Consider the following 16,135-nt stretch of genomic DNA (forward strand, 5'->3'; position numbering starts at 1 on the left):
TAAGCTATAATTTGATTTGTAACAAGCTTACTGATTTAGCAATATAATATTTCTTGTATCGTCTAGTCATAACGGTACATTTCATAATTCCGAACATATCTAATACAATTGTAACAAACTTCAGTTAATTGTCGTTTACATTTTTTCCATACAGGACTATTTAAACTATCCTAGCTTTAAATACCACTAACACCGGTAAATCGAATCAAGTAGACCTTTTGTGAAATCACGAGATTGTACACGTATAGAAATTTAACAGGTGAGTTTTATATCAGTCGGCACATGGTCATTGAGTGAAGCATTGAGTTTGGTAAAGTAGCAGTGGGGAATTATAATTGTCAATTCAGGACATGGATATCCCTAGGCTAATGTTTACAATACTTAGGGGTTTTTAGACCCGGTTTTGGTGTGCGTCTTGCACATAGCTAGAAGCGTCGACCTGTCGGTGATAAAATGGTTATCAACCTGATGTTCCCGAGATGGTGTAATAACGCCTAGAGTCGGTGAAGTAATGTCGGTGATTAAAAAAAACCGTTGGAAAGCTAGGAATTTATTATTTTTGGAGCACAAAGTCCGTTATATTAATTTGTAAAGTAACCGAGAAGTCCGTGCTAGATATGTTCGTTTAACCAGTCATGGCTTACTGAATACAGCATTATAGTGAAATATATATCATCTGGTGTTCTCTTCGTCAATATAGAAATCTACAAAAAATGTGTGTAATTAGTCTATATTTCGTCCAGTTATAATTATAACAAAAGTCCAAGGGAAACAACCCATTTCATTCGTTAATTTTACAGTACATGCAACGTTCGACCTTACCGGGAGGTGTGCAGAAAAAATGGTGGTGTGTTGAGACTGCGAATCATTTAGTTTATGTGTTTATTTCATTCCATTATAGTTAGTTCTGTCTTGTGAGTTAATATTTAGTTACATTTATGTTTATTCATTTCATGATGTCATTTATCTTGAATTTACTTTAGTTTGTTTTGTTTATTAAATTTATGTTTTACATTTTTTTGTTTTATATGACATTGGCCACTTGACAATCCAAAGAACTTACTTCTTTACAATGGTGGCAGCGGTGGGATTGTCACTGTGTCAATTGTCATATTAGATTGACTGTCAGAGATAGACAGAGAGTGTTATTCTGACACATATTTGTGTTATTTTATGTTTGTTGGAATTTTTTTTTTTATTTGATTTTTGATTTTTGTATTTTGTATTATATAGTATGGCAACCGGTGGTCTGCCAACATGGGTTACAGAGTTGTTAGAGAAGGGTGAAAAAGTAGAGGTATGCCTAGAATTGTTGAGAAACATGCAGGCGACAGAAAGGGAAGAGAGGGCAGCCGAAAGAGAGATGAGAAGGGCTGAGATGGAGAGGGAGGTAAAGTTAAAAGAGCTAGAACTTAGAGAGAAAGAATTATCTCAGGGTGTAGCACAACCTCAGACAAGTTCACATTTGAAATCAAAACTTCCGAAGTTTCAGGAAAATCAAGACCCAGATATATTTTTGAAGTCATTTGAGAAGTTAGTAACCCTACACAAAATACCCAAGTCAGAATGGGCCCTTAGATTAGTCCCTTTACTTTGTGGGAAAGCTTTAGAAGCGTTTTCTAGATTGTCAGAAGAGGACAGTAGAGATTATGGTCAAATTAAGACTGCTATTTTATCTAGATATGAGCTCACTGCTGAGACATACAGGGAGAAGTTCAGAAGTGCCCGGCAATCTTCTGATGAATCATTCAAGGAGTATGCCGTCAGATTAGTAGGTTTTCTTAGGCACTGGCTGGAACGCGAAGAGATAGGTACTGACTTTAGTAAATTTTTTGATTTAGTAACAAGAGAACAGTTGATGGTAAGTTGTAGTCAAGAGCTCAAACTTTGGATTAAGGAGCAGAAACCGAAAACTGTTGACGAGTTGATAGAAAAAGCAGAGGTATTTCAGCAAGCCCATAAAATCGAACATGTTAGTTCTAAACCACAATCATATATGAGAATAAATATAGATCAGGCAAAGCATCAAGGTAAGAATTTTCAACAGAAAGGAAGACGACAAGAGACTAGAACTTGCTTTATTTGTAAGAAGGTAGGTCATAAAGCACCAAATTGTTCTTCAAGAGCAAACAAGTCCAAAGAGAGCACGAATAAGCAAAGTAAGTTTGGTTTATGCATACAAACACAGCAGGGTCATACAGTTGATGACTATATCAGTGGTATAACCGTTAAGTTACCGGGTGTTTCATGTAATGGAGACAAAGTGCAGGTACATGGTCTCGATATAGTTGAGGGTAAGATTAACAGTGATAAAATCTCTGTTTTAAGAGATACTGGGTGTTCTACTGTATTTGTTCATAGTAAATTTACTAGCTCAGATCATTATACAGGTCATAATAGAGACATATGTTTAGCAGACGGTACAGTGAAGCAGTGTCCAGAGGTGTGCATTAATGTTTCAACCCCTTATATTTCAGGCGATGTTAAAGCATTGATTTTAGATACACCGTTCGCAGATTTGATAGTTGGTAACTTTGTGAATATCTCAGTACCACTTAGTATTGAAAAAGTACCAGAGACCAGAGGTGAAAATGTTTTTGTTTCAGAGGATAAGATTCCATGTCATGCAGTTGAGACTCGGTCTCAAAGAAAGAAGCAGGTTGAAGAATATAGGAATATAGGTGAGACTACAGTTAGGCTTAGTGGTGATACACCCATATCACAACCTATAGAATTTTCAGATATTTCTAATGATTTTAAGGTTTGTGACAGGAAACAGCTGATTAAGTTACAGAAGAGTGATGAGACTTTAGATAAGGTAAGATCATATGTTTGTGACGATCATCAAGATCAACAATCGTATTTCATGTACAATTCAGATTTACTTTATAGAGTGTATACGAAGCCTAGTGGTGAAGTTATACATCAGATTGTATTACCACGACAGCTGAGAGAGACAGTTCTTTCTTTAGGACATGATATACCGTTAGCGGGACATCTTGGGAATAAGAAGACAAGAGACCGAATTATGCAGCATTTCTTCTGGCCAGGTATATTTAATGAAGTAGCAGAATACTGTAGATCGTGCCCCGATTGTCAAATGGGTACAGCAAAGGGGAGAGTACCACGAGCTCCTCTGATTAGCATAGCCCCTATTGATGAGCCATTCCAGCGAATTGCTCTTGATTTTGTTCGCCCTTTGCCTATGACTGATAGCAAAAACCGTTACATTTTAGTATGCGTTGATTATGCAACTAAATACCCTGAAGCGATTCCTTTGAAAGATCAGGAGGCTAGTACCGTTGCTAATGCTCTTATAAGTCTATTTTCTAGGGTTGGCATTGCTAGAGAGCTGTTGACAGACCAAGGCAGTAACTTTATGTCAGAATTGATGCTTGAGGTATGTAGATTACTACAAATAAGTAAATTATACACTAGTCCTTATCATGCAATGTGTAATGGACTTTGCGAAAAGTTCAATGGTGTACTAAGGAAAATGTTGAAAGCATATGCAAGAGCAAAGCCAAAGACATGGGATGAATATATCCCCTACTTATTATTTGCATATAGAGAGATGCCAAATGAGAGCACTGGGTTTCCGCCATTTGAACTGTTGTATGGCAGACATATAAGAGGTCCTCTTGTGGTGCTGAAAGAGGAGTGGGAAGAGCCGAGTACATGTCAACATTCTGTATTGAGCTATTTATTAGATACAAGAGAAAAAATGAGAACAATGGCTGAGTATGCCACTGGAAACGAGAAACAGGCAAAACAGAGACAAAAACTATACTATGATAGAAAAGCAAGAGATAGGAAGTTAGAGGTTGGCCAAAAAGTACTGGTGTTATTGCCTACACATACATCAAAGTTATTAGCTAGTTGGAAAGGACCGTTTGAAGTTACTGACAAAGTTAGTCCAGTTGACTATAAAATCAGAGTAAGAGGAGGAAAAGAAAAAGTATTTCATGTTAATATGCTCAAATTATGGCATGAAAGGGTAGATAATGATAAGGGTAATACTGTTAAAGCAGATGTTGCTGCGTGCTTAAAGGTAATTTCAGGTCTTAACACAGATGAAGGTACAGATGACAGTGAGATGAATACAGCAATTACTCCCGTCGTACGTAGAAAAGAAAGTGTTGAAGATGTTAACATTTCTCCAGAGCTGACAGTTGAAGAGAACAAACAGCTACAAGAACTACTGTCTGAGTATGAAGACATCTTTAGTGATGTACCTAAGGTAACCAATATTATAGAACATAAAGTAATTACAAAAACAGATGAACCAATATACAAGCGTCCGTATCCAGTACCATACGCACTTAGAGACAAAGTTAAGAAAAAGATTGATGATATGTTAGCTGCAGGTATTGTTGAGCCTTCCGATAGTCCGGATGCGGCTCCTATAGTATTAGTTAAGAAAAAAGACAATACAATTCGTTTTTGTGTCGATTATCGGGACTTAAACAAACAGACAATCTTTGATCCGGTTTTGATGCCTAGAATGGATGAAGTACTAAATAAAGTCAGCAGAGCACGATACATAAGTAAATTAGATTTAACGAAGGGCTATTGGCAAGTCCCCCTTGATTCAGCTAGTCGACAGAAGAGCGCATTTATTTCACCGTTCGGACATTATCAGTTTACTGTTGCTCCGTTTGGAATGATGAATTCAGGTGCTACTTTTGTTCGTATGATGGGCAAAGTTTTGGCAGGATACGACGAGTTCGCTGATTCATTCATCGACGATATTGGCATATTTAGCGACACGTGGGAGTATCATATTGAGCATTTACGAGCAGTATTTGATTCGCTTAGACAGGCAAAACCAAGTAAATGTTTATTTGGTTATGGTGAGCTGGAATTTTTAGGTCACATTGCAGGAAGTGGTAAGCTTAAACCTGTACAGGACAAAGTTTCCGCTATACGGCAGTTTCCGGCACCTGTAACTAAGAAACAGGTCAGATCATTCCTCGGTCTCATCGGCTTTTACAGGAAATTCATACCACAGTTTTCAGACATATCTGTACCGTTAACTGACCTCACAAAGAAAAACGCACCAAACAAAGTTAAATGGTCAGACACAACACAAAAAGCTTTTGACAAACTGAAAGATTGTATTTGTAGTGACTCTGTATTACGGAGTCCAGATTTTTCTAAAAAGTTTATTTTGCAGACTGGTGCATCAGGAAAGGGTCTAGGTGCTGTGCTTGAACAAGAGTTTGACGATGGGAGACATCCAATCATGTTTATCAGCAAGAAACTTTCCGGATCTGAATGCAACTATGCAGTGGTAGAGAAAGAGTGCTTTGCTATCATTTGGGCGGTAAAAACATTGAGAAATTTCCTTGAGGGTAAAGAGTTTACTATTAATACAGATCACGCTCCTTTACAGTGGTTACAGAGAATGAAAACTACCAACCAACGGTTACTACGTTGGAGTTTGATACTTCAGGAATTTAAATATAATATTTGTTACATTGCAGGCAAGACGAATATTGTTGCAGATGTGTTATCAAGATGTGATGACGTTTAGACAACCCCTGAGTGTTACATAATTTTTTATTATGATATTCATGTACATTTTGTATTGTGATTTTATATATATTTCTTACAGAACTTTTCTGAAGTTTGTGTTTTGGTTGGACTAAATGTTCTTTAGTCTTTAGGAAAGGGACATTTGTAACAAACTTCAGTTAATTGTCGTTTACATTTTTTCCATACAGGACTATTTAAACTATCCTAGCTTTAAATACCACTAACACCGGTAAATCGAATCAAGTAGACCTTTTGTGAAATCACGAGATTGTACACGTATAGAAATTTAACAGGTGAGGTTTATATCAGTTGGCACATGGTCATTGAGTGAAGCGTTGAGTTTGGTAAAGTAGCAGTGGGGAATTATAATTGTCAATTCAGGACATGGATATCCCTAGGCTAATGTTTACAATACTTAGGGGTTTTTAGACCCGGTTTTGGTGTGCGTCTTGCACATAGCTAGAAGCGTCGACCTGTCGGTGATAAAATGGTTATCAACCTGATGTTCCCGAGATGGTGTAATAACGCCTAGAGTCGGTGAAGTAATGTCGGTGATTAAAAAAAACCGTTGGAAAGCTAGGAATTTATTATTTTTGGAGCACAAAGTCCGTTATATTAATTTGTAAAGTAACCGAGAAGTCCGTGCTAGATATGTTCGTTTAACCAGTCATGGCTTACTGAATACAGCATTATAGTGAAATAAATATCATCTGGTGTTCTCTTCGTCAATGTAGAAATCTACAAAAAATGTGTGAAATTAGTCTATATTTCGTCCAGTTATAATTATAACAAAAGTCCAAGGGAAACAACCCATTTCATTCGTTAATTTTACAGTACATGCAACGTTCGACCTTACCGGGAGGTGTGCAGAAAAAATGGTGGTGTGTTGAGACTGCGAATCATTTAGTTTATGTGTTTATTTCATTCCATTATAGTTAGTTCTGTCTTGTGAGTTAATATTTAGTTACATTTATGTTTATTCATTTCATGATGTCATTTATCTTGAATTTACTTTAGTTTGTTTTGTTTATTAAATTTATGTTTTACATTTTTTTGTTTTATATGACATTGGCCACTTGACAATCCAAAGAACTTACTTCTTTACAACAATATATTTATAACACATTAAAAAAATTAAAGTAAGAAGATCAATATGATCAGTTAATTTCGCTTAGATATTTTGTTGTATTATATTATCAATGTATGGCCTTTTCCATATTGGCTCTCTAAAATGCCCGAGGTAATGATATTGGCTGTTATGGCCAGAGGCAACGCCGAGGGCCGTTACAGCCATCTAAGGTCATTATTAATACCAAGGGCATGTTACAGGGCCAATGTTGAAAGAGCCATACATTAATACTTTTATTAAGCAACTTTATTTCAGCTAAAAATAATCAGAGTCCGTATTAATGCATGTGATTTCACTAAAGAATTCAATATACTTTGTCCCAGTACCGTCTATCTGAAACTTTAAATCTCATAATTTAATGAATTAAATTTTCAGGTCACAATTAATAAAAGTTATAAGAAATATACGCCATTTTGATTAAGTCCATGTTTGTTCCGTATTGATGCCCGTTTTTAACTTCCTAATGCATGGTTATGATTTAGTAATGACTGGCTGTAGGAATTACCGCTTCGTAGTGACCAGCTGTCGAAAGTTTCGGTTCATAAAGGATGGGCATTTCGATGCATATGGTAGGAAGTAGGTTAATAATGTTGTTTTATTTGTGGTGTGTACTTGATTGTTGTATAATATTTGTCCCAAAGATGGACTAACATCGAAAATACAAAACATGTATCAAAAGAGGGCATGACATGACTTATGTAAGACAGAGTCCTTTTTGCACTGTATTGCATGCATACCGTTACTTGCATACTTTCCAAACGTTATGGTAACTGCAGGAATTGATTCTTGAGTTAAGAAGGAATTTGGTTGAACATCGTCATATGCTTACATATATTAAAATTCCATTACAATTGTAATAAACATACGGAACATTAGATACGTATTATCATTGTGGTTGGACAAATTTCGTGTATTCAGACACTAATATTTATTTCCAATTTTAAACTAATTTTTATTATAAATTCTTTCAATTAATTTTGTTGCCACTTTTTCTTTTTTACACCGAGGATAATATTGAACTTGAAGAATGACATTCACCATTTATCTCCTAGAACTAATTTAAAGTGACTACTGATACACCTCCTCCGTGTAATTCTTAGACCTGAAACTCATAGTATTCATAGTCGTCAATCCATTTCAAGACAAATGTCAGGCAACGAGACAAATTCGAATTGAATTTTAAAATTATAAATAAACGTATACTTTTCTTGTGCAGTTATATTCTAGTTATCATGTATATGGTGTTTATATCACTCAGTTCTTAAGATCCAAGATTTAGTAGCCATTATTATGGCTTCGTTAAACACTATCGTTGTCCGAGAGACATGCCTAATACTCCTATTGAAAAAAAGTATAATTTGCAATCCTATCAAGAAATAGTCTGTTCCTGACAAAAATACAGGCGATGTATTTTCATTATAACATAATTATATCTTCTCTATTGTTCTGACTACAGATTTGATTTGACTTTGTTTTGGTTGTTATTTTGTGCTGCCTGTTTGTATTTAAACATAAAGGAGAAAAAACAATAACCGTAACAACAGGGTTAGCGTTCGCGCATTATAAACCTGGTTTAAACCAATATTTCTTTTCAATATGCCTCTACGAAGTCTGTTCCACCCCTCTTATTTCCAATTTTCCGAGTTTTTAATTGTATGATATTACCATTTATTATATTGAACATAAATCGTTTGACTTCTCGTTTGACCATTGCTTGGAATAGCCTCAAATAACATTACTGCAAAATGAATTATGTGTATCCTTCTTCAATATTGTTTTGTTGAGGCCTTTTTCTTTTGAATCGCAAGTAATGAAGTCTTTATTTAATGTTCCTCTAAAACAATACGTTTAAGTCGGATGTAAAAATCCTCATTCCGGCCGTTAATAATGTTTCTAGATTTTATCTGGTGTCTATGTATGAAGAATGAGTTTTAATAAAACTTAGCAAATACAGTCCAGACAGTCATTTCACCATTACACAATAAGACAAGCCTTATTCAACACTATTGAGTTTTTCTGTCACAAACAATACGGTCGGGAGCATGCTACGATATATGGATCCGTCTTTCTTCCTTCAAACAATCTGAAATATTTGTCATCAAGAGTACTTCATGATAAACGCATGAGGGTAATATACAACCCCTCGGCATTGTTTTGCACATGTCCCAAGTCAGGAATTTCTGGCCTCTGTATGTATTATTTCGTTTTTGTTTTTTTTGTTTTTATTTTCGGTTTAATTTTTTTGTTGCTGAAGAATATGTGGATAATTATTTCGTTGTACCTATATTAAAAAGTTGTTTTCTGGTCATGCTGCAGCCTGCCCTGCCCTGAGGGTTTCCTCGTCCTTTAATAAAGACACATGGGTGGCCTTGAGCTGACATTTGTCATTCCGGTGGGATTGTTGTTGTTTCTTTGAAATATTCACTATATCTATTATCGTTATTCATCAACCAAAGATAAATACATTGTAAACTGGGTGTTACTTTGGTAATTTCATGTTCTTTGTTGTTTGTGTCTATTTGCATTGTCTCGTCTTTATCATCATAATGTAATTTATTGATTACCGCCCAAAAGCTGGTTCCGTTGATTACTTTGTCATTGAGGTTAGATACAAAGTAGTTAAATCAACATATGTTGGATGAAAACGTGCTACTTTTTCTAAAATCTAGGCAAGGGTTCAGACATTTATTCAGTGCATACATTTTTCTCCGTTCATGGTGCAAGGAAACATGCACGCTTGACTTACAGTTAAGCTTATAATCCTAATTTTAATCTAATCAATTACTTTGTAATTATCGAGAGTACCTGAGATATAGCCCATATTTGTAGACATGTTCATGATTCATCTATATTTTAAAATAATTACCGGTGTTATTCAAATTGTGTAGTTAAATGCACAAATACACAACCAATATTTTCGACTAATGACAAATAAGAACACAGAAAACTAGAACCTCGCCAAATAAAATGCATTATTACGAATACTTGGCGCATGAAACAAGAAAATCCGCCACGATACGGCTCTTAACGGAATCTTTCATACAACGAGGTCCCACATCACATATCACACATGTGCGTAAACAAATCAAGTAATTAAAGTATATCTCCGTCTCAGACAGCTTCTCCATTCTTGCTCACTCATTTCCAGAAACTGAGTCAATGTAAATGTCCCTTTAAAATAGCTTATGGAAACGGAGTGATAATTTTAGATGGCATTATTATAATTAAATTTTCATGAGCGGTCATTTACGTACATGTAACAAACTTAATGCAAATACTGGATACAAACAAAAATAAAATATTCTAATTTGTCAATAAATATAAACTCTGACGTAATAGTCGTAAAGCCCTATATTAGAATCAATGTTTTAAGCATTATTACAATATAGTTGAATAGAAAAAAAAAATGCGTGAAGAAAAAATATCGAATCTTTACATTGACTTATAGATAATGAGTGTTCGTATTTATGTTCAGTATTTTTTTTCTTTTGATCTGTCATTATTTAACGATAACACTGTATAGAGATTATATACTTTAATGGTTTCAGTGTTCATGATTCTACTGCAATATGACGAACGACATATTTGGGAAACAATATGTTTTTGTTTATGTAAAACGGCGCAAATTTTGTTCTCATGCTCTATGGACTGAAATTGCAAACTCATATTTAAAATGCATGTTTTCAATTATGGTAAGAGGTGCATCTCCAGTGGTATCACTTTTTTTTCAAAATACAAAGCTTTGCATATATTGCTGATTGACAAAGTCAAGGCATAAAAAATAACACAGAAATTGCGAACAATTCTGTTTAATTGCAAAAGTTAAGTGATAAATAATTTTAATGAATAAAAACGAGTCAAGAACGCATATCAATAAGATAGTCTTGTTCATTTATTGATCAAAATCGCTCTATATACGTGGTCGACCTCATGAACAAGAAATAAGTTAACCTTGGTTCCATTGATTACTCTTTCAGACATCTACAGACATGGTTAAGGTATGATAAATATTTAAATTAATCAATTCAAATATCTCTAACAGTTTCATTAAAAAAACACATCTAGCACAAAAGTCTGCAAAAAACAAACAAGCAAACAAAAAATCCCACCAAATTGAAGACATTGAAACAGGAGTACCGATCTGATTTAAATAACTATTTTTCACGATAGGTTTATTGCTACTCTTAAATCGTCCGTCGTTTTATCGACAATATCTAAAATCGGACGGACAATGACAAGTTTGTAAATAAGTGTTTATTAAATCATCCATTATAGTTCAAAATTACTGTGGCTGACGCTGAAAGGAACAGAACAGAATGCAAAGGCATTGCGAAGACGGCAGAGTTGTCAGGGGTCGTCGTTGGACTTGAAGTCGTTTTTGCACCGCCTCCTGTCGATAGCACAGTTGTACCAGAGGTTATGGTCATTGTAGCACCTAATGAACAAAGAAAACATATCTTGATATTCAGCATTTTTAGACAATGGACAACACTGTTGATTTGTTTTTACTTTTTTTTTAATAGAATATATAACAATGACTCATTTTCTCACTATATTTAATTTGTTGCACGCAAATATATATTTCTAAATCAATTGCACTACAAATGTACATGACTACATGTTTCACGAAGTTCTATTTACAATTTGTTTTAAAATAACTAGTCGTCTGTACAAATATAAATTTGCATGGTTTTTAGTGGGTTTTTTATAAGTTAACCGGTTTTTTTTTAAATTTTATTTTGATACTGTAAGCATTGAAATTTGCAATTGACTTTAAACTTAAATCAGTTACTAACAAAATATTTAATGAAGTTTGATAATTACCGCAAAAGTAAAAACGCTGCATTTTACCGTTTGTAGTAATCAAAGAAGGTGAACAATGATAATATGTAAGGTATATTTTTAGTTTATTTTGTAATTTTGATTTTGCAAATATGAATTTCTCACCCAATCGTAAACGATCACAATGATTATCTTGTTTCATTAGCATACCCAAAGAAGATGCCATCCATGTACCAAAAAAACAGAACTGCAAGTGCAATCTTCATCTAGAAAAAAAAATCCAACATTCTTTTAATGCACAATTGAAGAATGCAGGACATGTCGTATACTAAAGTTTCCAGAAATATGCAACAGAGGAACACAAATTGATCAGATTTCATAACACACAGGTATGACATCTTTTTTTCGGATTATTTCATATGCCGATTATTTTGTTATAACAGCCTGTGTTATCTTTTGTTACCAAGTAAAGACGCCGTTATGCTTTTTAAATTCGCCTATAGTAGACTTAAATGAAAACATGGGGAGACAATACGATAAGCCAATAAACAATATGATAGGAAGATAGCGAATTAAAACAAATGACAAAACTAAATCATTTGCTCGTATTATTAAATTTTTGGGATAAGCTAAAAAATTGAACCGATATTTTCTCTAAAACACATGCTATTTGTTTTTTGAGCTATCGTTTTGGAATAAGCATGCAATGTCATATGTGTGATCGTACTCTTTAGATCTGTCAAAATGTTATGAAATGCACAGCATGAAACTGATTGATATATAAATCATCCGTCGCAATAGGGATGTAAATTCTGTAATTAATCAATACTAGACTACTCAAAGATTCTCGACATACTCGCTTGTTTTTTTTTTTACTATTGATAATTGAGTACTACCTTGAATAGTTACTAACCAACACACAAATACATGTGCAAATACTAAGTAATTTATTATGAGGAAAGTTTCGAAATTCAACTTAGTAGTTCATTCGATATATTGAGTAATTATATTAATGCTTCGAGATCTTTACTGAAAAAAAAAAAGATCTCAACTCGAAGTAAAAACGTATAACACTTTACGTCAATCTGTCACAGAATAGGAAATTAACAATGGTTATTAAGGGAATTGAAATTGTCGTATTGGAAACGAGGCATATTCTTACTGAATTGCTAAAATGACTGTATATGTATACATTAATAGTATACAGAATGTAAATCAAATAATTACGTACTGAAAAAAAGTTTCGTTTTTACTTAATTTTTATTTCCGGTTAGCTTTTTTCAACTTTTAATTGTATGAAACGGGCAGATGGGAATAAATACCTTCCAATTACCAACCGAATAGTCAAGTAATACATGTAATACTTTGGTACTCGATCAGAAGTACCACCGAATCGTTGACATTTTCAAACAATGCATATCGTGAATGAATGAGTTAAAACTTAATAAAGTCACTTCTCGAATAATTTGCATTTGTTTAAAAAAATATATTAGACTCAGACGCGCGATGGGACGTGGGTATTCGGGGGTCGCACGGAAGTGCGATGGTATAACGCTCAAATGTGTTAATGATAAGGCCTAACAGCAGTTGTAAGAAATGATTGTTGGCTGCTATATCTGAAATGACAATGTGGAAATGCGTGTTTCACTACTCGGAAGTAAAGTTTTTCACTTCGTTGAAATGTTGTGACTGTCATGTAGGTGTGCCGTTATTTTCGTTAATATCATGATTTTTTTATTAAGTCAGCATGATATCATAGGTATGATACTAGAACATATAATTATATATTTTTCTTTAATTCTATACATGTCTGTTCATACTCTCAAAATTTTAAAATATGAAAAAAATAATAATTAATAATAATTGTATTTCCATTTTTGTCCTAAACCCAGTGGATAATTTACACAAAATGTAGTAAAAATGTTTCACATTTCAAAGTAATAGTAGATTAAAGAAAGCTTGGATAACTAAGCTTACTACGTACATCTATTGAACGGATGTGGATAACTATGTATTGGCGTATCCGGTACATATAGACTATAACATCGTCTTTACAACGATTGATTGTTAAGTGTTCCATATTACTCTTAGTATTTAGGTAGCACTCCAGCTAAGAATCAGGCAAAATGTGATTCATGGGTGAAAAGCCTACATAATTTTATTTTTTTTTTTTTTTGCATTGCCAAAGTAAACAGAAATTAACATTCGGTTTTTCAGATAACCCTTGTTCTCCGGAGATAAGAAAAGTATTGGATGCACTGTAGATTTCAAAATTAAAGGAGATAACTCTAAACATGACTCTCAAATGCAATAGAATCTATTGGATTTTTAATATTGATTATTCCCTAAGAGCAGGCAGATTTGAAAGAATAATTACACATTTCATGATATAGACCCTTTAAACAACTTATTTACAAAAGGAAGCATATGTGGCCTATTTTGGAGTATAGCAAATATTTTAGATTTTGCATGATTCTTACAAAGACAGCTACTTAATACAGTTTTAATCAAAGCAAAATGTTCATATTGGCTATTACTGAAACATGAACGCATGCCGTAATTAAATTACGCAATGGGAACACAATATAGTCGTAAAGTAGAATTTTTGCTTTTCAACAAATATCTACGAAGTTATGTTATATTTTAGACTGAAAAACCCATATCAAAAACAAAGATACATTATGATGCAAAAAAGACAGTTTTTAGTATCTGCAATCTTCAGTTACCTTATCTTCTGTGGCATGTAATTGTTTCAGATTACCGCGGGGACGTTTATGTTAAGTTTTGATTCTGTATGAACATATAAAACATAAACTGTTTTAAACACTCGAGCCCCGTGCAAGTCCGGGTGTTAAAAGAATAGGCCTGCAGCAGCGCTAAGCTTGTCGTATAAGGCGACTAAATAGTGCTCAGAAACCTAGCCGGGGACTAGGCGCTCTGCCCACAGAGCAACTGGGATGTGTGCCCCAGGTGAGGGAATGGGGTACCCCTGGCGTGTTACATGCTGGGGTTGTCAGGAAAACCTGACCGCAAACCATAGTCGTGCACCGTGTTGGGAAATATGCCACGTTCATTGCACGTTAAAGAACCCTGCTGTGGTATTCGATAGGCGTAGGAACCTTTGCGGTCCGCCACAGGAGGCTAAATTGCCCGACCTTACCCATCCCCCCTTTTTCCAGTGGCAATCAAAATTTGTCGACCCTATTATCCTTGTGACCCATCCTTTTTTTTTCATTTCATGTTCATTTTATCATCCATTTCATGTTCATTGTCTGAATATAGCTGAAATATTGCTGCTCGGACGTTAAACCCCAACAAACAAACAAACAAACAAAACATAAACACTCGAAACTTGTTTATGTTGCATGTTACATTTGTTTATACAGGCAGCAACTTGCTGACTGTAAGGAGAAGTACTTGAAATTCACTTATATTACCTGAATACAAAGTCTAGTTGTGTGATTATTTCATATACATATTAATTTGTGTAAATTTGTTAAATGAATCAGAAACATACAACTTATAATTCTACAATTGTACACAATCTTAAATTGTATCGAAATAAGTGTACAATATGCCAAAAAAATTTTTTTTCCTGTTTTCATTAATTTCAAATCAGTTGTGTCTGAGACTTACAGAAAAAAAGCAGCATCTTTAGGCTATCCCACTTTTGCACAAGATCGAGTACGACTTTGATAAAAATGAAATATTGGTTACTTCGAAAAGATGTAAAAAAGGGTATAAATATTTTCCTGTTGTATTTAAGTTTTACTTGAGAAAATGAAGGCTTTAAAGTTATCAGTTTGAAATAGATTTGAAACAACTTTCACCATTATAGCTTTTAAAATAAAAAGAAAATCAGAAAGTAAACGAAAAATTCGGTAATCGACCAATCATCAAATATTTTGATTTTAGAGTCGAACATATCTTTTTTGTAAATTAATCCTGCAAAGGCCCTTGACGAGGAAGGAAAGTCAATTCGATTCAAGTAATACCTCCCTTAAATACGCACTTATATTCGTAATCCTTCGTGGTAATGAAAGATTGAGTGGGATACCAATGCACTTCTTCATCAACATCAGCCAACTTCATTCAGTGACTTCATTGCACTTCAAATCTCAAAAAATATACTACGTTAACCATAATGTTGGTTTGGATCATTCATCACAAGGAACACAAATACTAAAACAAAACGGTAATATGGAATTACCGATCACAAGGTAAAATACCATTTTTCTTACAAAGATCACTATCAATCCCTGATAATATAGGTGTGCTATTCTTTTTAAAAGACAAAAACAAGTTGCCTTAATGAAAATGCAAATCATAGTATTCCAAGTACATAAATCGATGTTCTTGCATGGTATATCATCAATTAAGATATATGTTTGAAATTTGAAATTTCATATCCATTTTAATCATAGGTTTTAGCAACCTATATAATTGAGGCAATGATGTTATTAATCTTCAAAAAAAAGATTTATGATTTGTTAATAACTTACATTTGAGTTATAATTAATTTCCTGATTGTTGAGCCGAACAGAAATCCCGCTGCCCTTTTGTGTAACCGATAGTCGGCAATTTATTGCTAATTTGAAGAAGGAGTTCTTATCAACACTTCAAATATGCATATCGCAACTTTATATGAAAACAAAATTTTGTTTATTTTGTATCTATGAAAACATA

The 16,135-nt window shown here is 34.0% G+C and overlaps 1 protein-coding gene and 1 long non-coding RNA gene across 2 annotated transcripts; one reads left to right on the top strand and one right to left on the bottom strand.

The window, feature by feature from the left end:
- Positions 1-920: 920 nt before the first annotated feature.
- Positions 921-5,536, top strand: LOC148607693 (uncharacterized). Its single transcript, XM_088543560.1, has one exon. It carries the CDS (start codon positions 1,235-1,237, stop codon positions 5,534-5,536), a length of 4,302 nt encoding a protein of 1,433 aa, XP_088399686.1. The 5' UTR covers positions 921-1,234.
- A 4,932-nt stretch (positions 5,537-10,468) lies between these two features.
- On the bottom strand, positions 10,469-16,135 carry LOC148607694 (uncharacterized). The gene is made up of 3 exons (XR_015915258.1): positions 15,952-16,135; positions 11,660-11,715; positions 10,469-11,102 (listed from the first exon to the last, which is right to left on the bottom strand). It is a non-coding gene; the product is annotated as an uncharacterized LOC148607694 (long non-coding RNA).

This window comes from Perna viridis, chromosome 9 (assembly GCF_037379345.1).
Source record: "Perna viridis isolate PV_CMFRI_1.1 ecotype Kerala chromosome 9, ASM3737934v1, whole genome shotgun sequence".
NCBI classification, from domain to species: domain Eukaryota; kingdom Metazoa; phylum Mollusca; class Bivalvia; order Mytilida; family Mytilidae; genus Perna; species Perna viridis.

Bases quoted from the DNA above. Each gene is read 5' to 3' on its own strand.
- LOC148607693 (XM_088543560.1), top strand. From the start codon at position 1,235: ATGGCAACCGGTGGTCTGCCAACATGGGTTACAGAGTTGTTAGAGAAG.